The sequence below is a fragment of the Ambystoma mexicanum genome, chromosome 3p (genome assembly GCF_040938575.1).
Source record: "Ambystoma mexicanum isolate Mex_15411 chromosome 3p, UKY_AmexF1_1, whole genome shotgun sequence".
Lineage (NCBI taxonomy): Eukaryota > Metazoa > Chordata > Amphibia > Caudata > Ambystomatidae > Ambystoma > Ambystoma mexicanum.
The window spans coordinates 931,950,873-931,978,837 of NC_090925.1; the positions used below are offsets into that span (position 1 = coordinate 931,950,873).

Sequence of the window (27,965 nt, forward strand, 5' to 3'; positions counted from 1 at the left end):
GGCGTGCTCCGAGTTATTAGTCAGACTCTATTGCATCCCCCAACTTCGTGTCCTAAAACCTGACGATTTCTTGTTTGTCGAACCTGTGAAGGGCACCAATTCCTATGTCTCTGCTTTACATTGTACTTTTCTGTCCACAGCTCGATTGATTAGGAAATATAAAGAGGAACTGAGATCAGTGGTCATTGATATTGATGTGGACCCGAATGAGAATGATCTCGGCTCTGAATCTGAGTCCACTGTCACTCCTGCCCCTTCATCGAATGGACCTAAGCCTGTGGCAGGGGAAAATCTTGTCCTGGCCGAAATACAACACGTTCTTAAGTCACTTTTGGAAGCCCTCCCCAGATCTCTACAGAACCATTGATGTTTTTCATTACTCACCTGGAACTGTCGAGGTTTTGATCATCTCTTGAGGCCAGAGGGCGCAGTAGACCTATTGTCCAATCATAGCTCATTTGTCTTCAAGAGACTTGGTCATTGGACCCTTTATTGCTAGATGGTTTTGTTATATATCAATCACCTGCTAAACGGGGCAATAAGGGTCGTCCATATGGGGGTTTACTAATGGGGGCGGTTAACACGGTCATATCACGAAGGATTCAGTGTGGGGCTGAGGACCATCTTATGGCGGTAGAGGTGGAGTACCGAGAGGAAGGTGGTTTATGTAGGTTTCTTCTTATTAATTTGTATAACCCTCCAGGAGCGGTAGTGAGAGAACTTTTACAAGAGGCACTACAGGATCTATTGTCCTCTTGGTCTATGAGGCCTGGTAATGTTGCGGCTGGTGTTATGAGGGATTTTAACTGCCACATGACAGGTGACGCGCTCATATCCTCAAATCCCAATCTTAGTACAACGTGCCTAATGACCCATGAAAAAAGGGAGGTTGAGGGACTAGGCTGGCTTCAATTGTTTGATTCTTGGGACCTCACGATGATAAATGGCCGTACTCCCGGAGACAGGCCCGGGAAACATACGTGGTCAAATGGACCATCTTTTAGCACTCTCGACTACATATTTGTGTGTCCCTGGATGCAGCCCAGAGTTGTTGATATGAGTGTGATCGCGAACAACTGGAGCGATCATGCAATGCTTCACTGCTCACTCCGCCTTCCAATCTTTTCCACCTCCCTATTGAATATTGGTAGTATCAAAACCAATTGCGCAGGATCAAGAATAGTTTGGTCTGAAAAGAATATAAGATCGGCCACTGAAGCTCTTAACCCTGCTGTTGTAGATGGTCTCCCTGACTTCAATCTCATGACTGTAAATGACATAGAAGACTGGATTCTGGGATTCGCAGGCAAACATGCCACGGCTAAAATGGGGCATATGCTAAGAACTGAGGGCATCACACTTCCCTATAATAAGGGAATTAGGCATGCCAAGAGAGGGCTGAGAGCTGAGATTCGGGGCCTTAAGACCCAGAGCCTATCGGGAGTCCTCTACTGTGAGAAAGTAAGAAAAGCTAAAAATAAATATAGAGCTAGTATTAAGAGCATAAAAAGAGCAGAGAGGAATAATACATATCAAAAGCTAGTGCAGACTATCTGCGCTAGGGACTCTCGCAGTATTTGGTTACCTCTAAATGAGAATAGAGAGAAGGTCAAAGGCCCTTTAGCCAATCCTATTAGTGAGGAGGTATGGGTTAAATTTCTATTAGGCTGTAACTCAGAGGAGAAGGATTCTCTAAGTATATCCCCAAACATGGCCCCTATCCTTCCTCCCTTTGATGTTTCAGTGGGGGCCATTTTGAATAAAATAATCGCTCTTAAATCTTCTAGAGCCCCTGGCCCCAACGGGCTGGCAAATGCAGTAATCAAGAACTACCCTGTATTTTGGGACGATTTATTCTCCCTACTTTTCAAAAAGATCTTAGCACAGGGTACAATCCCCTTAACTTGGCAAACGGCCATCCTCATTCCCATTTTTAAAAAGGGAAGCCGTACTGATCCGAATAACTATAGGCTTCTCTCTATGCTTGACATCACAGGGAAACTTTTAGCCTCATTACTGCTAAGTGAAGTGGAGAAATGGGTAGCAGAGGCTAACGTACTTAGCAGATTCCAATGCGGATTTCGGCTGGACTTTTGCACGTCACATAATCTACTGGTAATGGATATACTTCCCACATGGGCGCTCAGCAAGGGTCAGCCCCCACTATATGCTCTCTATATTGATTTTAAGGCTGCTTTCGAGTCTATTCCTAGAACGAGACTATGGGCTAAGCTTGAATCAATGGGATGCCCTACAGGTCTCTTATACTACCTGAGACTCTTGCACCAGAACACCTCCGCCCGTCTTAGATTAAACCACGAAGGCAGTATGACCAAAAATGTGATCCAAAACAGGGGGGTAAAACAGGGATGTGTTACAGCACCCCTTATCTACAATCCGTATGTATATGACATTCCTGCAGTGTAAGCTGAGGCTGACAATTGCCCTCCAAAAATTGGTGAGGTTTTGTGTGTAGTCCTTGTATATGCATACGACTTAGTCGTATTTGATACCACCATAAGTGGACTTCAGCGCTCTGCTGCCACCCTCTGGGATTATGCTAGGAGTAATGGCTTGACCATTAACCTAGATAAGACCAAGGTGATTAGATTTACCATGAAGAGAGCATCCTGAGTGAACCTGATGGTGCATTAAAACCATATACTTTATGCTCCCTCCTACCGGTACCTTGGAGTGGAAATTTAGCCCCATGGCGATTACCTTCATTGTTGACAGGGACACATAAATAGGGTGATGCAAGTTACTGCATTAATATCTGCATTTACTAATTAGCAGGGTGGCTTTACTCTTTGGGAGACATAACACTTCTATATCCAAGTGTTTGCCGCCATGATCATTTGTGGCCTTGAGTCCTTTCTCTCCTTCAATTTGGCATGACTACAAGTGATGCAGGGCAAATTTTGGCACCGGATACTGGTGTTCCGATGGCCCTGATTAGACTACAATTGGGCCTCCCATCACTGAAAGCCTTGGTACTCAAAAGGAGGGCAGAGTTCTACCTTAGGATGACTAGCTGCCCCACCAATCCCTTATTGTCCGTGATTCACCAGGAAGTGACCAAAAACCATACCACTTCACCCATATTAAAAGCCATGACAAAATTCCTTGTAGACATAGGCTGGACACACAGAGGGGTAAGTTTCACCAAGGAAGTTTCAAATGCACTTGGGGAAAAAGGTAGACCTGTGGGATTGGCTCGAGAATTTCTCATATTTGAGCACTTTAAAGTCCTACCAATTTGTAAAATACAGGTTATATACCTTTATGAAACCTCAAGCATATCTGTATCTTTGCCCCACCAAAAGGCTCAGACGTTTTATCATCTTGTTCAGACTGGAAAAACTGCCCACGCTGAGCAATTTGGGAGCTAGGGACAATATCCCGGCCAAAGAGCGAGTCTGTCGCCTGTGCAAACCTCCAGAACATCTGGAGACAGCCAAACATCTCTTAACTGAATGTCATATATTAAATCCCACAATATTATTATATCTTAGTGAATTTGCACATGATCCTTTAACCATATGTGAAACATCATTTTGGCTATATTGCAGTAACACCTGCAACATACATTTGTTTATTTCACTATATAATGTCTGGCAACAGATTGAAGTGAGCTTGGGCTCCCTGATTTAAGTATCTGAGAACGGTAGTGAGAAGAATAAGACATCTTATTCTGACTGGGAGTAGGTCTATCGTCTAATTTGATTTGTCATATGACTCTGATATAAATAGTCTTTTTGAAAGATGTTTATTCATTACTTTGAGCTGCTAAGAACGCATAGTATATTGGGAAAAGACAGCAATATATATGCATTTTAATATGATCAATTTATTCCTTTTTTCTTTTTTATTTGGGTATAGTACATATGTTGTTTTATTTGATTTGATATCAATGTATGTAATTTGTATTATGTGTAACGTTTGAATTTTCAATCTATATCACATTAAAGAATTATTATTAAAGTACTCCACGGTGAGACAGAAGAATGCAAAACAAGCGCAAAATGGCGCAATTAATACATAATGCTCCTGGGCAACATGGCTAGCTGCAATAGAAGGTAAAAGAGGCCAATAGGACAACACGCATGGTCAATGCGTAGAGAGCTGTATGTAGAAGGTAAAGTAGGACAAATGAGCAAAATAGACGAAATGTACAGAGCAAAAAGGAAGAGAGGCTAAATTATAGATATAATAAAGGGCCTGTGTTTTGTGCCAGTCTGCTATTTCCTTTGGCAGTGCTCAGGTGTTAGGTCATGCTGATGCGCATTCCTCTGCTAGTCTGTGCTCTGACACGTTTCTCAGCACTCGCCCAACGTGTGCCATAGTTATTGGGCAAAACGTCATCTCTTAGCTATTTAAAAGCTGGCTGGGCTGTGTGTAAATGTATGATTTCAGTCGGCGCCCTAACAGAGCACATAGCTTAAGCATGTGATGAAATGACTTGGGTCTTGCTGAAGCCCTGGTACAGTAGGGACGCCTGGGGGCTCCGACCTTCTCACTGGGACGAGAGGCCCTTGTGACCATGGGCTCCTATTGGGGTTAAACTAGACCCGAGAAGTGGCAGAAGCCCAAGCTCATGAGAGAAGACACTAAGAGACCAGAGTGCATGCTGGTACATGGACACTGAGAACAGGGAACATCTTGATAAGACCCCAGTGACCACCGCTTGACCCTGAAACCACCATTGCCAAACCTGCCTGGCACCCGTGAACTGCTGACCATGCTCCACAGCCCTATGGACAGTTAGCTGCATTAGCCTAAGTCCGGAAGGCGCTGCCTCCAACTTAATACTACATCGAAACTCTTATTAGTAGTTCAAACCACTGTTGGAACACTACATCCGGAACAGAGCGCATTACCCCACATTGACCGACATGATGGGTTGGTTTACCAGAAGTACACTTGGATATCACTGTGTTGTTATATGTTCCCTGTCATACCTGGGGGTATCTTCCAACTCTGCAACAATTCCTGGAACCATAGATCACCCTGATGTTCACCGTGCAGCTGTGTGGTTTCACATCATGAATGATTCCAGCCAACGTGGCTCACCAATAATCATTCCAAATTCCTTGCGCTACTTATTAAATATAAATTCAGACTAGGTTTGCTATTCCTGGAGGGTTCTACACTACAGCAATTGGTCTCCTTCATTTTCGTCCCCATGTATTGTTGCGTACGCGTTTCAGGGTTCTGCAGTACTTACACATACTCAGACCAGGCCGCACACATACGCAGCCTCCATGTAATAGCCATTAATTAGCATCTATTGTTTTCTTTTAGATCCAGTGCTAGTCTTGCAGGAGTACCCGAATGTGCATATGCTAAACTAATTACTTGCTTTGCCATGAAATGTCTTATATTGTTTCCTATATCACTTAACATGTGAGCCGGAAAAGAGGGCACCTTTCGGAGTTTGTACTGATATTATTCTGATCTACTTATTAATGCACCAGCATTTTGGTGTTTTTATAACATTGTTTAGCACATGGCTTATATTCATTTCAGAATTCAATTGGCATATTCCACAAATGTGCTTCCTACAAGTCTATGTTTCACTTTGAAATGGCCCTCTGTCCTATCACCGCTGACAGTGCACACGAAATAACCTTCTACCCCCCTAATTCGAATGTTTTTCTTTATCATATATTAATTGCACATTGGTCATACTGGTTCACCGCGGATGAACTCCCTCCATTCCTTACTATACAGTATCTGCATTTACTCTTTGTAATCTTTGGATAAGGTATTCATCTCATTATTCACCCCCAGCCTGAAGATTCAATTAAATAATGTTCATACCTCTACTTGAAATTACGTCTTTTTCCCAAAGGCAAGGGGTTTGGATTAGTGTGGCACAAAGAGTGCAAGTTTGTAAGCTAATAGTTCCCATCCTCTTAATTGTTGTAGATGTTAATTTGGGTGGGCATTTCATTATGGGCTTAGTTTGTCTATTTCAATCAAATAAGTTCTTCATAATGACTTCCCAAATGTCAGTAGCCTCCCAGTATGAACTCAGACAATTCAAAAGCACCCCACATCACACAAGCCATTAACTTGTCTTCATCTCTCTATTTGCCGTCATCCTGAAGATTGGGAATGTTTGTTGCCCTTCAAGGATGTTTCACCTTGCATTAAGTGTTTCGCAATGATATCCTATGCAAGGATATTCTGCAAGAATGGCCCAGGGGAGCACAGGCAGACAGGCTCCAAGCAACAGACACTGCCTCCCATCTTCTGAAAGCCCCCTCCATTCCTTCGGCAGCAGGAAGGTGATTTCACATTTGGTCTTTTTAGATCCACTTATCAACACCGACCGACCAATGTCAATCTTCGCAGTGGCAGGCTGCTGGCAGCCGGCACAAGGGCTCGGGCTCTGGGCTTCTGGGCTTGGGCTCCTCCTGGCTGGGCACCTGCTGTAGCCTACGTCATGCTTGGCTGCCTGGGCCATTGATCCCAAGGATTCCTCTGCAATTTCCATGCCAACTGACACAGAGGGTCACAGCAGGGCACAGGCTGCCCAAGCAATCAACCCCTGCCCTGTCAGTGCAGTGTGCAGCGCATGCGCTGAAGGAGGGCACATGCGCCAGGCCTGGGGCCTGGTTGCATGGCTGGCGCCACCCAGGGAAGTAAGCAACAAATGTTGCTATTTGTTGTCCTCAGCTGAGGCTGCTTAGTGCTAGCAAATAGCAATAATACATTATGAAAATTAACGTGGCTGGTGTGGCCTGGCTTTGCAGGAGATGGAGAAACGGCTGCTGCCTGCTTGCATACGCTTGCCGCCACTCACGGAGTCAGATTGGCCTGGCCCGAGTCTGACTAGCGCTGCAGCGCACAGTGTCAATTAATGAAAATGTATGCAACAGTACACAAGCCAGAGTGTACTACTGGTGCGGCGCCCCTTAGAGGCCCCGACACGTCAGGCAGCCGCCTGATCTGCCTGACACAAAGACTGGCCCTTGCAAGAAATGTTGACATGCAGGTTTCTTTTGTGAATCAGAACATGCATAAAAGTGTGCTTTTATTCCCAATTGCATGCGCGCTTTGCACGCTGAAATGGGAACGTTTTGTGAATTAGCCCCACTCTATTTCAAAAATACAATTAAATCAAAACAGCTTTTTCACTTCCTGAGTAGAAATGCATTTCTTACCAGTTGGTCACACTGGAAATACTTTAACCTCTTGGTCATATCTAGTGGTGTCTCGCCGGCTTCATTTTCTGCGTAAAAAATAAAACAAAATCAAAAACATGGAACTGTGCGCGCAGAACAAAGTTCAATATGGCATTTTAATGAAGAATTCAGAGGCACACTAACTCCTACCCACACATTCAGGCCCCTTCCCCCAAAATGCTCTCTTCAATTATAAACCATTTGTTTCCGGATTTAAGGCCACAATGGAGGCATGGTGAATCATACGTTTAGAATGCCTTTATGGGTTTGGGGTTGAGGGCCCAAAGGGAATGAGTGGAAGAGGGACTGAGCATGGCATTTAGGTATGTGTCCACAAACTCAGAGTTAAGGTCACTACTTATGTGGGGTGCGAAGGGACACAGCGCCAGGAAGGGAGTTGCCATCTAATATGACTGAGGGGTTAGACCGGTCTCTGTTCAACATAATTGGTGATTTACACAGCACCCAAATGGGGGCAAGCTATCTAAAGGTGCCCTGTGACATGATGGGGGAGGGCAATCAGGTGGAAGGGTGAAACACTTTAAAAGGGGAGACAACAACACACTGCATAACCACGGCCAAAAATGTGTGTCACATTTCACGTGCGGCTATACAATCGACAATTTGGGTAGGTGGCTCAGATCTTCATCATGGGGTGTAACGAGTGAATTAAACAGTTCCATTTTGAAGTATCTTCTGCAATTGTAGGGATGCTCTTTCTGGAAGGACAGGAGGCGAGGTCCACATTTTAGCCCCTCAAGATGGCTGTTGTGGTGCTTTTTGTATGGGTTTGTGGTAGAGCCTCAACCCATAGGCAGATCTTACATTCCAAGGTGGCTAGTATTTTTCTTAACCCATGCCAGGGAGGAGGGGATGTTTTTGCTGGTATGCTGGACGAATGATAGACAAAGATCTAAAAGTAAAAGCGATTTGCCTGGGCCAGAGATGTATAGTGAGAAATAAGAGGCAGAACCAAAAAGAGACAACATTCCAGCAAAGCAGAGCGAGCCAAAGGATGCAGGCTCTGAGCAGCCAGTTGTCAAAGAGAAGAACAAGGGCAGGGACCAGTGCAATACATGGCTGGCTAGTCTCAAAGGCAGAGGTTACTGGAAGATGTTGGGTCCATAGTAAGAATTGATGGCATGGGGGTCGGACAGGGCAGGTTTGGCTGGGATGTAAGGGATGCGAAGAGGTCAATACAACAGGACTACATGTTTCCAGACAGTGCAGATATCAGGGAGGAGGGGACATCAGTGAATGGGTGCTCCAGAATACAAAATGGGGAATTAGAAAGAGGATGAGTATGCAGCAGTTACAGGACCACAACAAGGGTTAGCGCCAGAAGGGACTCAAGTATAAGGCAAGCAGAGAAAGAGAGAGAGTGAGTGAGTGAGTGAGTGTGAGTGTGTGAGTGCGAGAGAGAGTGAGTGAGAGAGAGAGTGAGTGCAAGAGAGTGTGAGAGTGTGTGTGGGTGTGTAGCTTGGCATTGAGAGTGCAGGGTGTTGTATCTGCATCACGTCTCGTGCAACACAATGATGTGAGGTGTAATACGCAGCATGTTGGGTCTCATTGAGCTCCCGCACTGCGTCCATGCTAACACTGTGGCGCGGCCTACCACCTGCATATTCCCGGCCGGTACTCCCGACGCAGGAACATGGCGACGAGGAGTAAAGACGGCGTGTGCACATCAGCGTACAACACAGCCATTTGATCTCGGTAAATCCGGCCAAAAACTTTTGGAACTGCTGAGGAGCCACACTCCTCGGCACGAACATAAGCAAAGAAACGGGGGACGAACGAAAGCCGAAAACACTGACATCATTTAATTTCCTTTACTCCAACCAGCACTTGACGCATTCTATTTTTTTTTAACATCAACGCTACTAAAGAACATTGATGAAACAATAGCAAGGACCCTTCAACAAAGTGGACACACCACAGGTGAGGAGGAAGGCACTCCAGGCCCCTAGATACATAAAAGTGGACACCCCCACGCGCAGCAACATGGCCACAGGATTCACCACACCCAGGGCCAATACACTGGCCAGGCTGGCAGCAACACTGTCACCCCAGACACCACCCCCCGTCACCAAGGGGGCATATCAGCAGCGCTGGGACCATTTGACCCTTGCACGGACCAGTCTTCTGTAGGGCCTCACTGGACGATGTGGATCCAGAAGTATGAAATGGCCATGGATTGCAAGGACATCACCATACCAAGGAAGATGAAGTCACACCTGCTGCTCAACTTGGTAATGACTTCTTACACATTTTCAATTCGCTAGTGATAGGCGACAGCGCAGGCGCATACCAACTTGCCAGAGACGTCTCGGCCGTACATTTTATGCCACAACTCAACCCAGACTTTGAGACTTAACTTCTGCACCACAGTGCAATAGGAAGAAGAGATCCTAGATGCATACCATACGAGGTTGAGTCGGCTGGCATTATCATGTGAGTTTGTGGAGAACGAGAAAGAGATAAGGCGCCAGATAATCAATGACATGTCTTCTGAGAAACTGTGCAGAATGGTCCTGAGTGAAAGAGGGATCACTTTAGCAAGGATACTGGAGTATGGATGCCAGAGGGAGCTGTCACACGCGAGAGTGGACCAGATGGGCACCACCCTTCAGAAACTTCATGTGGCGCCAACAACAGCAACCATTGCGCAGGTTACAAACCAGCTCTCACAAAGAGAGGACAACATCCAGATGAAAAACTTGCTACAGTGGCAGCTGAGAATCCCTGGCAAAACAGAGTGTGGTTGGTACAGAGGGGCACGACATGGAAGAAGAAACTGCCCAGCACAAAGGACCAAGTGTGGAGCATGTGGCCGAAGAGACCATTACGCACACGTCTGCAGGGAATCAGCTGGCCAGACCCATCGCACACAACCGCCGCCCACAAAACAATCGACAAAGAAGAAGAAACAGGCAGAGACACGCCTGGTGGTAACAGAGAACAACTTATCAACAGATGAATCAGGGGATGAAAATGAGGAAGCAGCAACAGCAATCGCAGCAGGACGAGTACAAAAAAAGAGGGAAGGTCCACCTAATCTCTGCACTGAAACAAGGCGGTGACACCCAGAAAAAAAAAAAAGAAAAGGCCAAAGTGCTTCGTGAACATACAGGAACAAGAGACTTTGATGACCATCAACACAGGGACATCATTGAATGTCATGCCGACAAGCATGTTCCCGGAAACTGAGCCTGCAGCCCACACTCAAACACACGGCCACTCAACTGTTTGCCTATGGCAGCAAGAAACCAACCCAGTGGCAGAGCGATTCTGAACCACATTGAGTAGAGGTATACAAGCATCAACTTCAAAATATACGTGGTCAATGCCGGCATCGAGTGCCGAATCAGCTGGGAGGCCGCGGAAAACCTGGGACTCATCCAATTTATTTGTGATGTTACCAACTCCACTGAGGTCGCCAGCCCTCTAGCCCAACACCTGGACATTTTATGGGGCATTGGATGCCTCAAAGGCAAACTGATGAAGCTCCACATTGATCAAACAATACAGCCACGAGCAGTCCGACACAGAAGAACAGAAGAACCCCTTTTCACATGAGGGACATTGTAGCAAAAGAACTTGAAAACGCAGGTATAATCGAGGAAGTGACTGGTCCAACCCCCAGGGTCTCACCCATGGTTGTCACCAAAATGCCCAAACAAACCCTGGTAAGGTGCAGATAAAAAGACCATAAAAAGGGAGCTACACGTCACCTCAACACTGGACGAGATCATCACGGACCTCACAGGGTCTACATTTTTCTCCAAAATGTACCTCAACGCTGGCTATCACCAGCTCAAGTTATATCAGGACTCGAGATACACAACTACTTTCTCAACCCACCTGGGCCTACAGCGTTACAAATGGCTACGTTTCGGGATCTCCTTAGCGGCAAAAGTATTCCAACAGGCAATCCAGGAGGTAATATAAGGCATCCCCAGTGTACTAAACATCAGTGACAATATCCTCATCCACGCTGAAAACAAGGAGGAACATCTCTGCCGCCTTGAAATGGTAGTTGACAGGCTGGAGAAAGCAGGGCTCATGATACACAGGAATAAATGCGAGTTGGTGCAGGAGGAGGTCACGTTTTTTGGCTGCGTCTTCAACAAAAAGGGAATATCAGCTGACCCCCAGAAGGTAGCAGATATAAAAGAAGCCTCCTCTCCTACCACATCCACGGAAGTGTGCAGCTACCTAGGCATGGCCACGTACTGTGGCAGATTTATTCTCAATCTGGCCACTATGTCAGAGCCGCTCCAAGAACTCACCAGGCAGAATCTCAAATGGGAAAGGAACCAACAATGCACAGAAGCGTTTGAGTGCATCAAGAAGTCACTGTCAGCCAACACCGTGATGGCTTACTACGACCAACTCTGGCCACAGAGCTACATGTGGACGCAAGCCCAGTCAGACTCGGGACAATCCTGGTGCAGATGTCAAGAACAGGGGAAACACGACTGATCGTATACGCATCCAGAGCCCTCACACTGACTGAACAGAGGTACTCCCACATCGAGGAAGAAGCAATAGCGGTCCTGTGGGGGTGCAGATACTTCCATATCTATCTCTACGGACAAAGATTCAAGACATTCACTAACCACAAACCGCTCCTCCCGATCTTCTCAGGATCAGCAGAACACACCCGGCCAGGATAGGAAAGTGGTTACTACACCTACAACAGTACGAGTTCCAGCTGGTGTGCCAGGCGGGGGCGGACAGCCCCGTGGATTTCCTGTCCAGGCACCCACAACCGGTGACACCAGGAGAAGAGGACGAAGCAGAGGAGCACATATGCCAAGTCACCAATGCCACAAAGCCCAAAGCAGTCAACATTACATACATCGTTGAGGCTACGCAAGATGACCATGCTGTAACATCATCAAAAACACGATCATAGCAAAGGATTGGAACTCTTTCCTCCGAAATGTTCACATCTGCACGCAGGCGGCTACAGACTGCTTAACAGGGATGTTCCCAGTGCGGTAAGCACTGTCTATTACCAGCGAGGGCCTGATCCCAAGGGGCTCCCGGATTGTAATCCGCTGCAGCCTACAAGACAGGATAATCTCCCTTGCACACGCAGGACACCAAGGAACGGTCCGTACATAGGCCAGAATAAGAAAGGATGTTGTTCCGGCACCTAGAAACGAAGAAAGAGGACACCGTTGGGACCTGCCTCCCATGCCAGATCATGGGGGCACCCCCACACCAAGAGCCAATCCAGTCGGCGGATCGTGGATCATCGAGGTGGGTTGCTATCAGTATCGACTTTTGCACCGTGCAGGGGGGTACCTATCGCCTAGTAGCAATTGACTACCACTCACTGTACCCAAAGGTGGAGATCATCAACTCAACCTCGGCCGACACGGTAATCCCTGCACTGGAGGAAATGTTCTCGATGCATGGTTTACCACGGCGTGTCGAGAGTGACAATGGACCACCATTTCAGGGATCAGATTGGAGGAGATACATGGAGGAGGTCCATATCCAGCACAACAACATCAACCCCTGTTGGCCACACGCGAATGGGGATGTGGAGAGATTAATGAGGACAATTAACAAGGTGCTATGCACCTCTTGAAGCAAAAACAGCAACTGGAGAGTGGACCTATACCGGTTTTTGAGGAACTACCGAGTCACACCCCATAGCTCCATGAATGTACCTCCGGCAGACCTCATGTACGGGACGATAGTAAACTTGTCCCTTCCCCATCACCTGAGCAAGGGTGTGGATGATATTGACAGTGAGCGCACTCAAAAAGAGTTACAGTGAACAAACACATGAGCCACAAGAGGAACGCCAGGGAGGCCAGACACAAAGCAGGTGACAATGTGTTGGTGTTGCAAAACCCCACGAAGTCAAAATTGGAATCGAGACATGGCCAACATCGATGGAAGGTTACACATGCCAAAGGATTGATAGTGATGGAAAGTTGAGGACAGCAAACCATCATGAGAAACACCTCCTGGTTTAAGAAAGTGCCTGAAGAGATGTGGACGTATGGAAGTGAGCGACCACAAGGAGATGACGACCCCACACAGCACCATCTTGCACCAGTGGGTGAGGAAGAGGACATTCGAGGTGGCAGCCCAGGTGAGCCATCAGACAAAGAGTTTGCACCCGATCAAATAGAAGGTGAACAGGATGGGGGAGGGGAATCAGAGACAATGCAGCCACTGTGGCTCCATAGATACAGTTTGAGGGCCACCCCCAAATCCCCAGTGAAGTTGCAGGACTATGAGTGGTGACAAACACAAAGACTGAAGGGAACTCTGGTTCCATAATAGAAGCAAAGGAAATGTTTTGCCTGCATTGGACTTGAGTATGTAGGGGTGAGCCACCATGGTAGTTTATTGTTATTTGTTAATGTTCTGTTCAGTTGAAATAAAGGAGGAATGTTGTATCCGCCTCACATCTCATGCAACGCGATTATGTGAGGAGTAATAAAGGCCCTGCCTGCTAGAAGACGGCAGAGCGGAGCACAAAGTATACACAATATGTTGTGTCTCATTGAGCTCCTGCACCTCGCCCATGCTAACACTGTGGCGAGGCCTACCACCCGCATATCCCCCGCCCGCACCGGTACTCCCGACGCAGGAACATAACACAGGGATGTTTAGGCCCACAACTCGAGTGGCCTTGGACTTTTAGGAGTCTAAAGGGAATGTCAGAATCATGGACGGGTGCAAACAGAAATAGTACAAAACATGGTTTCTAAAAGGAGAGATAGACAGAAAAAATGGGGTTGCACTGTGTCTGTGAGTCAGGTGGGTTCAGGATGGGGTGGATTGACTGGGTGAAGTACAATCTTGGTAGAGCTCATCAGAGAGGTGGGGTTGCCTATTTTCTCAGAAACGCAGGAACATAACACAGGGATGTTTAGGCCCACAACTCGAGTGGCCTTGGACTTTTAGGAGTCTAAAGGGAATGTCAGAATCATGGACGGGTGCAAACAGAAATAGTACAAAACATGGTTTCTAAAAGGAGAGATAGACAGAAAAAATGGGGTTGCACTGTGTCTGTGAGTCAGGTGGGTTCAGGATGGGGTGGATTGACTGGGTGAAGTACAATCTTGGTAGAGCTCATCAGAGAGGTGGGGTTGCCTATTTTCTCAGAAACGTAGCTATGGTAGTTGGGGTCAAGGTAACAACACAACCAAGCGAGGCACACACTTGTGACAATGGATGAGGTGGCTGGTGCAGTGTTGGATGAAGATATGCTGAGCACTGCCTGGGTGGGCTTTCTCAGTGAAAGTGTGCCGAACGAGACAGTGGCAAAAGAGGCCATACATCAGGGTCACGAGGTGACTAAGTGCCCATTCTATGATGCCACAAATTAGAAAATCTGGGCAAGGAAATGTGAAGATCTTTTTAACCTCCTTCGTAGAGAAGTACTTGGTGGAAGGTGGGCGAATGGGCATTGACGAGCAGGCCACAGACCCCTTGGACTCAGGTAACTAAAAGTCATTATTTGTGATCTAACCAGTGTCTACTTTGAAATTGATCCCGAATGAGCAGTGTTGTATTCAAATACCTGCACATCTTAAGGAAAGTCCACATTAACTATGGAATGAGGCATGGATTCAGTACAAGGCAGTTGAAGATGGACATGTGGTGGAGCACTCAGTGTTATGCGGTAAGTCACTCCAGCCACAAAGCCAATGATGGACACATCCAGCCGCGCTTTCCTTCAGACCGAGGGGTCCCGTTAAGCCTGCAATAATGGGACTTTTATTTCTATTTAAAATTTGTCCTGCTTTTTATAGCATGCACGTGGACCACAATGTGGTTTCTTGGGGCTAGGCTTGGTAAAGGGAAGGGTGAAGTACAGCTCCTCCACCCACCAGTCTTGCATTGCAAGTTTAAGCATGTGTGCACGAAATGTGTGAAGAAACACCCAACCATGCAATGATACATGTAGCTTGGCAGGAGTAGGGAATGTGACATAAGGCTTTGGGCACCAGCTATGCCCACCAATAGGGTGAAGAGATACCAGAAGACGGTGCCTAGGGGTTTCCGCCCCCCATGGCCTTCCCTTATTTCCTGGGTCATCATTCCTTATGAGGATACAAGTGAATGCTGCACCACCCCTAAACTGCACCCACAAGATATGGAGGAGGCAAAAGAGAGTCCCCTTACCAACCATAAGTGTAGCAGCCCTTCATAACCTTACTTAATCGTATGAGGGCTAGTGGAATTTCAAGCCCATTAGCCATGATGACCCAAGAGCGAGTATTCCATGGGCATAGAGTGGTTCAGGCCTTGCAATAACAGACTGTTTAGCATGTGTTTGCGAGCTGGCACCACACTCATTCTCTCCCAAGGTTTCTGCGGTCTCAACAAAACTCTATAGCAGCATTACCAGACAGCCCACAGTCCATCAAAACTGGCAGACAGGACTACAGCTTCCACTCGGGGGGACCATGCAGCTGATCAGGCACTTACATCTGGCGTCAAAATGGCTGACAGGGGTTTTACTCCCTCAGCCACTTATGCAGTTAACAATTGAGGCAAATGATGGAAAGGGGGAAAATATGCACAAACAGCCTGGAATCGCAAGGGGGAGAGGAGAAACACCTAAGAACGCACATATGATATGATGGGATATGGCATTTATAACGCGCCTATACACAAGTGTTTCAAGGCACGACAAGGCAAGGGCAGGGGAAAAAGAGGGAGGACAAAAACAAATATCTTACTAGGCCTAGGACACTGAGATCGTGCAAGTGCAGGGGAGAGGAGAAGTGCCAGAGGAGGGGGGTGGGAGGGTGGACAAGTCCCGGACAAGGAATCAGAACACAACAAGTAGTGCAGACAACAGGTGTCTAATAAGTGCAGGAAAGGGGATTATGGGGTTACAGATACATACCACAAGTGCAGGGGGTGCAAAGAGGCAGTGTGGGTATGCAGCTGGACAGGCAGGGACCTGGGCACAAATTCAGAGGGTTGGCAGGTGCCCAGTGCATGTATCAGACAGTACATCAGCAGGGGAGAGGAAGAGAGAAGGCAGAAGCAAATTGGAAGGTCTTGAGGACCTTCCGGTACCAGAGATGGGTCTGCTCAAGTTTCAGAGAGGCAGGGAGGCTGTTCCAGAGGGAGGCACCAGTCGAAGAAAGATATCTTCCCCCAACTCGTTGCTTGGAGAAGCAACTGACCTTCAAGGAGTTTAAGGTGGTGGAGCGAAGAGCAGGAGTAGGAAGATATTTCCGTAGAGAGAGTTGGAGGTATTCCGGTCCCAGGCCCCAGAAAGCCTTGTGGACAATGCAGAGGGTCTTGAACTTTATCTTTGCTGCCACTGGGAGACAATGGAGAGATTTCAGAGCTGGAGAGATGCAATCCCTGAGCTTTAGGGCAAGGACGAGTCTTGCAGTCCTGTTCTGGATGAGCTGTAGAGGACAGAGAGTAGAGGAAGGTAGATTTAGAAAGACGCTGTTGCAATAGTCCAGCCAAGAGGAACCCAGAGCTCTGGAGACATTGAGCTTCTGGGGGAAAGTGAGGAAAGGAAGAACAACTCTGAGGAGGTGCAGCTGGTAGTTTGACTTCTTAGAGACGTCAGAGATGTGAGGAGGGAAGGAGAGTGTTTAGTCGAAGATGACCCAGAGGTTCTTAACCTCACAGGTGGGAGCAAGAAGAGGGCCAAGAGTGGGTGGCCAGAGGGTGACTGGAAAGGAAGGTGCTGGTGAGCTGATGAGGAGGATATATATGTCTTACTGGCATTAAGGAAGCGATCATTGGTGGCACACCACTCCTGGATTGTGGACAGACAATCCGGGATGAGAGAGGGAGAAGAGGTGACTGATGGGAGCCTGAAAGCGAGCTGAGTGTCATCCTCATAGCACTGAAAGTTGGAGCAGAGAGAAACCAATCCCAAGTCAAGAGGGGAACAAAGCTAGAAAGGCAACAAAAAAATCTGTCCGACTTCAATAATGTCAGACAGGAGTTTTGTTTGTTTTATTATTCATAACACGCATCAGACCCAGAGGTATCGGTGCACAAGAGCAGTAAGGATATTTTCAGCTTAGGTTACAGTGCTGTACACGTATATACAAAAAGGTAAAAAGAATAAACATTTGGATAATATATACAGGCGTAGATATGGCATAAACTATGAACTGTAATGGAGCAATATAAGGCATAGGAAGCAGTACAAAAGATGCACATATATATATACAGATGTGGTAGTCCAGGACAATACAAGGCAATACAATACAGTTCTAACCCTACAGCTACCACTATGTAGTTAACAATTAAAGCAAATCATGGAAGAAGGGGAATAAGAGCAAACGGCTGGGAAATGTAAGGGGAAGAAGCAAGACACCTGAGAAAGCTGTGGTGAACCAGAAGGAGTCAGACTCAAGATTGACATTTCAATGGTGTTTATTAAACTAAAAGAAAATGCCCATCTATCCCTACCACTAATAGGGATTGTGTGTTAAGGGTGCTCATCCGTCAAAATAGTTCTCAATCCAAACCTAATCGCCATCTGGCACTAACCCTGTGGAATAAGCAACAAACATATAAGCCAAAGCAACAGCCTCTAAGCTTAGGCTATGTCCAGCCAATTGCCCTTTTAATCTCTTTCTGGAGAAGGGTTCCAGCTCAACAAAAGTTCAGAAAAGAAGGGTTCTCAGCTCTCCCGCTCTCCAGATATAGTTGCGAGTCTCTATATGAATCAAATGCTTCAAGTTCGTTGCACTGAGGAATGTTTCATTCTTCCTGTTGCACCACCTTGACCACTATTTCTCTATTGGTTCTATATCTTGAACAGGTTGATTGGACTCTCCAGGTTCCCTTCTCCTTATGATTGTACCAATGTCACTTATTTCTCAAGTACTCTCCAGGTCCCTCTGGCTTTCACGTTTCCTTAAACTCTCTTGTTGTATATGTGCTTCTTGCCATGATTCAATACTTGGGGTTTCTAGGGCTCCCGTAAACATCCTTGTCAGTATCTTTTTCTCGGTTTGTTTCCACTCGACTCCTCGACCCTGGGCAACCCTGGTACCCTCTATGTCTTCAGGTGTGCTCCAGCGGGATGGCATCCATGGCGTTGCTGGCATGTAAGCGTCAGTTTCTCTTCTTCTGCATGATTTGTCAATCTCTGCGTTCAACGCCTTTCAAGTGGGGGACTTGTCCCTCTCGTCTGTCCTGGCCTTGGCTACGTTTTCCGGGTCCAAGACCACCAGGTAAGAGGGTCCCGGTCTCTGACTTCTCTGCTTCAGCACTTTGAGACACTGACATGGCCGGCCTTGCCCGGTACAGAAACGCTGCAGCGTGAGGCGGGAGGCAGAGAAACACAGCCTGCAGCGCCTGCTGAATGTTGGAGGAAGAAAGGAGAGCACAACCCTGAGACGTGGCAAAGGAGTATAGATCCAGCGTTGCAGTGGCAGCGGAGACCCATCCAACCAGGTCCAGCGCAAGGAGCCGAAGTCGGACTGCTCCAAGGAAGTGCGCAGAGATCATCCTCAGGTGCCGGAGCAGTCGAGCTCAGGTGAGGGAGAGCCTGCTGTGCTGGAGCACGGAGCGCACTGCCTGCAACCAAAATATCAAATGCACTGACATCCGGGACCGGCAAACTGGAGGCTGCCGGTGGCTGGTGTGTGCCCACTGAAGTGGTGCCCCAGATAGGCGGTAGGACCTTTGGGGGTCGTGGGCGGATCCGGACCGCACCGCTGGGACCTGCTCTTAAATTTCCCCCTCCCCCGTACCTCCAAAAGACACCCTACTCTCCAGTGACCAGAATGAGTCGGGCGAAAGTGGGAGACCCCCTCTGTGAGGCAATCTGTGGCTGGCGGGTGGCAAGGCCTGGACCGGACACTGAGCTGCACACCCTGCGCAACGGAGCCTTTGGGAGAGGGCGAGCTACTGCCCAGACAGGGCTGTGGGAATTACCAGAGAGGGGACCGCTAAACCACCACAGAACTGGACTGCATTCAGGCCCCTCCCCCCAAGAAAAGCATCACCAGCCGCCCAGACAGTACACGCCTGTCTCACGCTTGCATGCCCCAACCCCACCCCCTAGCAATCTAGCAATAAGGAAAACACATTTTCTTTTACACACGGTCACACACTGTGAGGGGTAGCACACCCCCCACCCCAAATCCCAGGGGTGAGAACTGAGTGGGGGAGTGGGGTCACACATACCCGGGGTGGCGCACCAGAGGTGGTAGATCAGAGACACAGTGAAGAAGAGGGAACGGCGAATATGTCACAACATGTCAAAATCCCAGAAATCAGGCATCAGTCCAAGTTGCACTTTGAGGCTCCCGGGACGGCTAAACACTTGGCCTTGGGGGAAGACTCCCCAAATAGCGCCAAGACCTCTATTGTGCTGGATCCGGGCGGGGCACTCAATGACATCAAATCAATGCTCGGACAAAATCCAGTCTCTAGACAGCAAAACGCATATCCTCACTTGCAAGGTAGACCACATGCAAGTGCGTCTGGACAAACACGGAGAACGACTGGACGAAGTGGAGGGCGGGGTATCTACTGTCGAGGATGAAGCCCATACTGCCACGAGAGACCTCACCCTCGTTAAAAAAGCGATTAAGGAACTGAAAGACAAGCAAGATGATCTTGAATCTCTGTCTCGTAGAAACAACCTGAGAATCATAGGGGTGTCGGAATCGGCAGATGAATGGATCATGGAGACAATGGTGGAGGACCTGCTGAGGGATATCTTGGGCTTTGAGGTGTTCTTGGCAGTGTTCATTGGGGAGAGAGCCCACCATATCCCAAGTGAGAGAAAGATGATACCCGGGGCATCAGCAAGACCGATAATCGCTGGGCTACTAAATTATCGCAATAGAAACAAGGCCCTTTGGAAAGCAAGAGAGAAAGGCTCCCTGACATATCAATCTGCATCGATTCGCCTCTTCCTGGACTTCTGGGACAAGGTGCAGTCCACCAGGAAGACCTTTATTGATGTGAAAAAGAGGTTCCGGGACAGGAACATTAAATATGCAATGTTATTTCCTGCCAAACTGAGGCTGGAATATGACGGGCGTGTGTTTTTTTCATATTCCAGAGGAAGCCAACACCTTTCAGGAACTTCTGCCCAACTCACCACGCCGTTGAAGGAATCATGATAATGGTGCCACCCCTCAATAACGCAGAAGTTTTGGACACCGAAGACACAAGATAGAATGCCTACATAAGAAGGGGTAGTCAGAGTTGCACACGCTGAATAGGGGCCGCAAGGGTGACTGGGCCTTAGTGTTCCCTCATGCGGGAGCATAAGGCTGTGGGGGACCGGCAGGTTGGGGTTGCTGGTGAGGAGGCACAGAGGATTGGGGAAGCTGGCAAGTTCGGGTGGCTAGCGAGCGAGGATGGAGGGGAGGTTGTTGATGGGGTTAATGTTGGAGACATCCATATATATATATATATATATATATATATATATATATATATATATATGGGATACATTACTCACCGTAATCGTATTTCTGATGCTTGTATCTGCTTAGATTCACATGCTGTGCATAGGCCGACATCTAGTGGAAGCTGCGGAGTATTACAGTTTGTTTTTCGAAAGTCGAAAATGGGCGTCGACACAGGCGTGCCAGTAATACTATCCCTAGTGTGACGTCCACTGTACCCAAGATCCCTCACGCGTGTAGGATCCTCAGATTGTATTTTTTCTGACATGAGGAAGCATGAGGAGTAGCGTGAGTACAGATAATCCAAGCAGATAAACAGAAAGGTAAGACTACAAGCAATCATGCGCCTTCTCTCGGAGGGGAGGAAGGGTGGGTCGCATGTGAATCTAAGCAGATACAAGCATCAGAAATACGATTACGGTGAGTAATGTATCCCTTCTGAGGCTTGTGGAATCTGCTTAGATCACATGCTGTGCATAGATTAGCGAGCAGTACCAGAAGAAGGAGGTGGGATGTGAGAAGGGTCATGAGCAAACAGGTGTCTTAGAACCGCTTGTCCCACTTGTGTATCTGTCTTGGAATGAGTGTCAATGCAGTAATGCTGAGTAAAAGTGTGAATAGAGCTCCAAGTAGCCGCTTTGCAAATGGTGTCGAGGGGAACATTTGCAATGAAAGCCAGAGTGGCACCAATGCCTCTAGTAGAGTGGGCCCTTGGCGTAAAAGGCAGAGTCTTTTCAGAAAGAGAGTAACACAGCTGTATACAGTTGATAATCCACTTCGAGATAGCGCCTTTAGAGACGCGATCCCCCTCTCTGCCTGTAGCTACGGAGACAAACAGTTGATCTGTTTTCCTTAGCGGTCTGGTCTTATTTACATAGTATAGGACCGCCCTACGCACATCTAGGGTGTGTAGTTTTACCTCAGCCGAGCTTTGTGGGTTTTTGAAGAAAGCCGGAAGCTCGATGGACTGGTTTACATGGAACTTGGATATGAATTTAGGTGAGAACCTAGGGTGTGTGCGTAAAACCAGTTTGTCCTTGTGGATAGTAAAGAAAGGATCTTGCACTGACAGAGCCTGAATCTCACTGACCCTTCTTATGGAGGTAATGGCTACTAAGAAGGCCGTTTTATAAGTCAGGTGTTTGAGACTACTTTTATGCATGGGTTCGAATGGGGGTCCCATGAGCTTAGCTAGCACCACGTTGAGGTCCCATCCTGGCGGTGGGTTCGAAATAGGAGGGTGAAGTCTCTTTACTCCTTCCATGAAGGCTTTAACCACTGGCACTTTCCACCACGAGACCTTGTTATGGGATGTGGTGTAAGCCGAGAGGGCTGCCAGGTGTACTTTCAGTGAGTTAAAAACCAACCCTGCATCCAGCAGGTGGAGCATGTATGTCACAACGTTGGAAGGAGTGCAATCAACCGGGTTGATTTGTTTATTCTGGCACCAGATAACGAATCTTTTCCACTTATCAAAGTAACAGTGCCTTGTATTTGGTTTCCTGGACTCCTTTAGAATGTCCATACACCTCTGTGGTAATTTGAGATGTCCAAACTCTATGACTTCAGGAGCCATGCTGCTAGGTTCATAGAGTTGGGTTCCTGATGCACTGTTTGACCCTGTTGCTGGGACAGTAGGTTGTACCAAGCTGGGAGTCTGATGGGTTCGCACACCGCCATCCTGCGTAGGTGTGGAAACCATGGTTGTCTCGCCCACATGGGAGCAACTAGGATGAGCGTCATCGATTCCTTGTTCATCTTGTACACCACCTTCCTGATGAGAGGAGTTGGTGGAAAAGCGTACGCAAACATCCCTGACCAGTTCATCCACAGGGCATTCCCTTGGGAGTCCGGTTGGGGGAACCTGGATGCAAATCCTGGGCATTGTTTGTTTTCGCTTGTGGCGAATAGGTCTATAGTGGGGAAACCCCACTGAGAGAAGAGATCTTCTACCACGTCTCTGTGAAGGACCCATTCGTGTTCTTCTGGGAGGGAGTCTCTGCTTAGAGCATCCGCTAGGGAATTGAGCTCCCCTGGAACATGTTGCGATGACAGGAAGATGTTCCGTCTGAGTGCCCATATCCAGATTTTCTGGGCAAGCTTGGACAGATTTGGTGAACGAGTCCCCCCTTGCTTGTTCAGATAGAACATGGCTGTCCTGCTGTCCGTCCTGATCTGCACCGACAAGTTCAGTAGATGGGGCTCGAACGCCTTTAGCGCTCGGAATACTGCCAGAAGCTCTAGCAGATTGATGTGGTTCTTGGCTACTGAGTGAGACCAGAGACCCTGAGCTGTGTGGTGGAGATGGTGAGCTCCCCACCCAGTCAGGCATGCATCTGTAGTTACCACGGCTTGTACTTCGGGATTGTAAAAGGGTTTCCCCTTTGCGAGATTCTCTCTTGTCCACCAGTGTAGGCTCTGTACGAGTGTTGGCGAAACGACCACTAGATCGTCCCAATGACCACTTGCCTGAGACCACTGTTTCGCCAACCATTCCTGCATGGGACGCATGCGCAGACGCGCGTGGGGGACCAGGTAAATGCATGACGCCATCATGCCCAGTAACCGCATAGCTTTGCGTACTGTTATCTGTTGACCTGACTGATAATGCGGAATTTGCAGAAGTATATTCCGAATTCTCTCTTCCGAAGGGAAGGTCAATCCTTTCTGAGTATCTAGGATAGCTCCTAGAAATTGTTTTGAGGTGCTTGGCACCAGACTTGACTTTTTCTCGTTGATAGAGAAGCCTAATTCGTGGAGGAGGTCGATAGTCCTCTGAATGTTTGACCTGCAAATTCCTGGGGTCTCCCCCGTTATGAGCCAGTCGTCCAGATAAGGGTACACCGGGATTGCTTCCCTGCGTAGGTGTGCAGCCGCCACCGCCAGTACCTTGGTGAATACCCTTGGTGCAGAAGCTATCCCGAAGGGCAGTACCTTGAATTGGTAGTGGCGACTGTCTACCTTGAAGCGTAAGTACTTTCTGTGCGCTGGGAGCATGGAAATATGAAAATAAGCATCTTTCATATCCAAGGTTGCCATGTAATCCCCCTTTTTTAGGAGGGGGATTACCTCTTGTAGCGTGGTCATACGGAATTTTTGGGGCTTGACATACTTGTTGGCAGGCCGCAAGTCTAATACTGGGCGCATTGTCAAATCTTTCTTTGGCACAAGGAAGTAAGTTGAATAGATACCCTTGTTTACCTGGTGTCCTGGGACGAGTTCTATCGCGTCCTTTTCTAGCAGAATGGCGATCTCCTCGAGAAGGATCCTTTGATGCTCTAGGGAGTGCACTCTTTGTCGTGGAGGATGGTTCCGGGGACGCTGCAGTAGTTCTATACAATATCCTGCGGATACTGTTGACAGCACCCATCTGTCTGAGGTGATCCCTTCCCAAGCCTGGGTGAAGGTGGAAATGCGTCCCCCTACTGGGGTTGCGTGGCAAGGGACCCTGAACTGAGCGTCACTGTTTTGGTGGAGGCGTGCCACCTCCCTTGTTGGGGCTGCCTCTGCCTCTTCCACGACCTCTCTTGTTACCCCTGCCGTAACTCTGGGTAGACTGCTGGTTGTTATTCCATTGTGTACCCTGTCCCTGGGCATAGTTGCCTCTTTGTGAATTTTGTCCGCGTGGGCGACGAAAATTACTGTTCCCCCTCTGGTTAGGGGGTTTGTTGGTAAGCTGGCCAAGGGATTTGAGAGTCTCATATTCATCTTTGGCATTTTTAAGTGCGTCTTCGACCGCTTTCCCAAACAATAGGTCGGGTTCCACTGGCTTGTCTATTAAAGAAGCCTGGGTTTCTGTCTTGAATCCCGACTGCCGTAACCACGCATGTCTTTTGATAACAGTACCTTCTGCTATCAATCTCCCTGCGTTGTCAGCGGCGTCGAAAGTTGCTTTTAAAATGCAACCAGACACGGCTCTCCCTTCTGCCGAGATCCGAGCCAGCTGGCCCTTTAATGGTTCTGGAGCAGAGGCAATGAGCGCCGCGACCTCTTCCCATTGATGGCAATTGTAACTAGCCAACAGGGTGGTGGAATTCGCAATCCTTGCTTGGTAGGCGGACGTTGAGGCTACCTTCCTGCCAAACCCGTAAAGTTTTTTGCTCTCCTTGTCGGGAGGAGCTTCTGATGAAGATAAGGGCGTGCCAGCCCTTTTTCTAGTGTTGGTAACCACTAGGGAATCTGGATTAAGATGTCCCCTTATATACAGAGGGTCAGACTGGGCTGCCCGGAAAATCTTTTCAATTCTGGGGTTGACAGCTCTGGTGAGGTTCGGATTCACCAGGGAAGGATCTATTCTTCGTTGGATGGATTTGAGGATAGGGATGGTCTGAGCGACTGGTCTTCTCTCTCCTACAAACTCCTCCGCGAAGTCCCTTTCCTCCTGTACACCGTGGGTGTCGATGTGGAAGTGTTCCGCTGCTCGGGCGAGAACCTCGTTAAGGAGGGGCTGGTTATCAACTGGAGAGTCAGTAACTGGGGCTTCGCTTTGTACTGGGGAATCTACTCTGTAAATTTCCTGCTCATCTTCTCCCTCCTCCAAGTCCTCATCCTCCGCATAGTAATCTGTCCCGGTTTGTTCTTCCATCATGTCCAACTCCTGGTCCTCTCTAGGGAAAACTTGTCCCTGGTAACTGGGGAGTGGAGTAGAATATGAAGTGGAGTAAGGCTGAACCTCGAAGGGTTCAGGTCTTTCGACCCGGGGCTTTTTACTTAGCGGGATGGGATCGGAGGAGCCTGAGGGTGTGGCCCCTTGAGGGTTATATGAAAGAAAGTGTTCTGGGTTCTTATCATAAAAATCAGCTAAGGAAGACATCCTAGACATAACCCTGTCTATGTCTTCACTGGACCATTCCCTGGAACAGGGTATTACTTTAGCAGGTGATTTATTTTCAAGGGTAGACTTGTGTTTGCTTGTCTGCTTAGGCTTTACAGGGGTGGAAGGCTGTGCTTTCCGCTGTTTCCCCCCTTCTCCGTGCGTGGAAAAATGTTTTCCCTGTCCCTTGGGGGCCCCAGAGACTTTCGACGCCTGGCGTCGAGGGTCTGGAAAGGTATCTGTGTGCTTCGGGCGTGGGGCCTCACTGGTGTTAACCGCGGTCTCGGTATCTTGGAGCGCGGCCTGGGGGTGGAAGTCGTCTTCGTCTCCCGACGATCGAACTTCCGTTAGTGTGTGTAGCGAGGCACTCTTGGCAAGAGTGGATGATTGCCTTGCGTCGTGAGGCGATCTCGATCGAGAGCGCCCAGAGGACACCGAGTCGGACCGCTCTTTTTGTGCCTCTTTCCGGGAAGTCGACGTCGTCGAGGTCCGGTTGGTCTTAGTGTGTTTAGTGTGTGTTAGGTGTGTAGCGCTTGCGTCGCCGGGGGTCTTCCCCATAGCCGCCTTGCCGGACGACCTTCCGAGGTCGGGGACCTGCGCTCGTCGGCTGTCTTTCGACGCCGTAATGCCCTCGCCGTCCGAAAGTACGGCGTCGCTGCCATCGCTGAAGGCGCCCTCCGCTGCCATGGCCTCCTGCCTGGCGTGGTGGGCCCAACGCTTTGTCGAACGGTCCTTAAGTGTCTTAGGTTTAAACCTACTACACGCTCTGCAGTTCGCTTCGGGGTGATCCCTCGGCAAGCAGAGATTGCACGTGGCGTGCCTGTCGACCCAAGGGTATTTGCGATTGCACTTGGGGCAGAATTGAAAAGGGGTACCCTCCATACGCACCTTAAGGCAGCGGGCTGCTAAGTGTAGGAATATATATAAATGTAACTATATATCAAGAGTGAAGAGTATGTACCACCCCCCACTCTCCCTACTTGTAAGGGCCGAGGCCAGCGGCCTACTAGGCCCGGGCCGAGGCCAGCGGCCTACCGAGGCCCAGATCCGTCGTGCAGCAGTCGACGGTCGATGACTTCTCCAGCCGTCGTCGAGGTTGAGGGTCGACGTTGGGGTGGGGAAGGGAATGAATAAGAATTAAAATTATAATAACAGCAAAAGTATGGCTAAGGCCAGGGAACTCCGCAAGATGCTTCCGACCAGTATGGCGGAAAAAAACAATCTGAGGATCCTACACGCGTGAGGGATCTTGGGTACAGTGGACGTCACACTAGGGATAGTATTACTGGCACGCCTGTGTCGACGCCCATTTTCGACTTTCGAAAAACAAACTGTAATACTCCGCAGCTTCCACTAGATGTCGGCCTATGCACAGCATGTGATCTAAGCAGATTCCACAAGCCTCAGAAATATATATATATATCTCTCCCCCCCCTCGCCCCCCCCCCCCCAGGTCTGGGAAGAGGGGAAAGAAGTTAATGTGGAGCAGGAGAAACACTACACTGAATACGCAGGCTAGTTGTTATGAAGAGACTCAACTTTCTGAGGAGAGAGAGGGAGGGAGAGAGAAGTCCAATGGAGGCAGAAGGAAGCCAAGCCACGAGAGAAGGCAGAGCCGTGACAAAGGCTGGTGGGAGCAGGTGTTCCTAAGTTGCTGATTTCAAACAGTACTTGCTGGTGCTGTGCTGTGCTGTGCTACGGAGGTAGCCGAGGGCAGTGGCAGAGCACCGCTAGTGAACCGGCAGCAACGAACATTCTACCGGCAGCGCGGTTGAGTATTGAAGCAGAAGACTTACTGGCAGACGAGTGCAGTCGGCTGAAGAGCTGAGAGGAAAATAAACTTTGGATTTAAGGATTATTGTGTTGAATTTATCCATTTGCTTTTTGAACACTTTTCACCAAACGTACACCAGAGAGACACTTTCCTTGGACTTAGTTTTTTTAATTTAGTGTGAGGGTCAGATTAATGTTTTGGACACAAGGACAGTGTTTGTAATTTTGACGATGAGTCACGAACGGATCTTTAGTTTTAGTTTCCTAGGCAGGGGAATTCTCTTTAGGATATGAAAGATAGGCCTTTATTCAACCCTTTCCTTTTGATAAAGATGTCTGATATTGAAATCACTATCACTTTGTTACTGCCTCTCATTTCTGACCCCCTCACACCACCAACCCACTCTCATTTTCCTCCTCAAAGCCCTGGCACTTACTCATACCAAGGTTGAACCTTCTCCAGTCCCCAATATTCCCGCACTACACGTGTGCTTTGCCTGAACTCCCTTAACGTAATGCGCACTTCTCCACCAGTTCCAGGCTGTTCGTCTCATGCTGCATCTTCACAGACTCCTGGTTTGCCCTACTCCCTTCTAACATCTTGATCCTCTTTGGACCAGGTGTGACCTTCTTCCAATGTTCACCAAAAGTGTGCAGAGAAGCCAATGTCATGTACACCCCTCTGCAGGACAGAGATAGCTGCCAGGCCTCTGGTTGAATAGTCCCTGACCCCTTGAGGCACTTCATTCCCAGTCAGGCCATGGTCCTCCAAAAGGCAGAGGA

At 48.3% G+C, this 27,965-nt stretch overlaps 1 protein-coding gene across 1 annotated transcript in view; it reads right to left on the reverse strand.

Moving 5' to 3' along the window:
• Positions 1 to 27,965, reverse strand: part of LOC138581134 (arf-GAP with SH3 domain, ANK repeat and PH domain-containing protein 1-like) — a 1,625,721-nt gene that overhangs the window by 405,166 nt on the left and 1,192,590 nt on the right. The window contains exon 21 of the mRNA XM_069652230.1: positions 7,173 to 7,240. Within this exon, the coding sequence (XP_069508331.1) occupies positions 7,173 to 7,240 (68 nt within the window). The remainder of the gene's footprint in view (positions 1 to 7,172; positions 7,241 to 27,965) is intronic.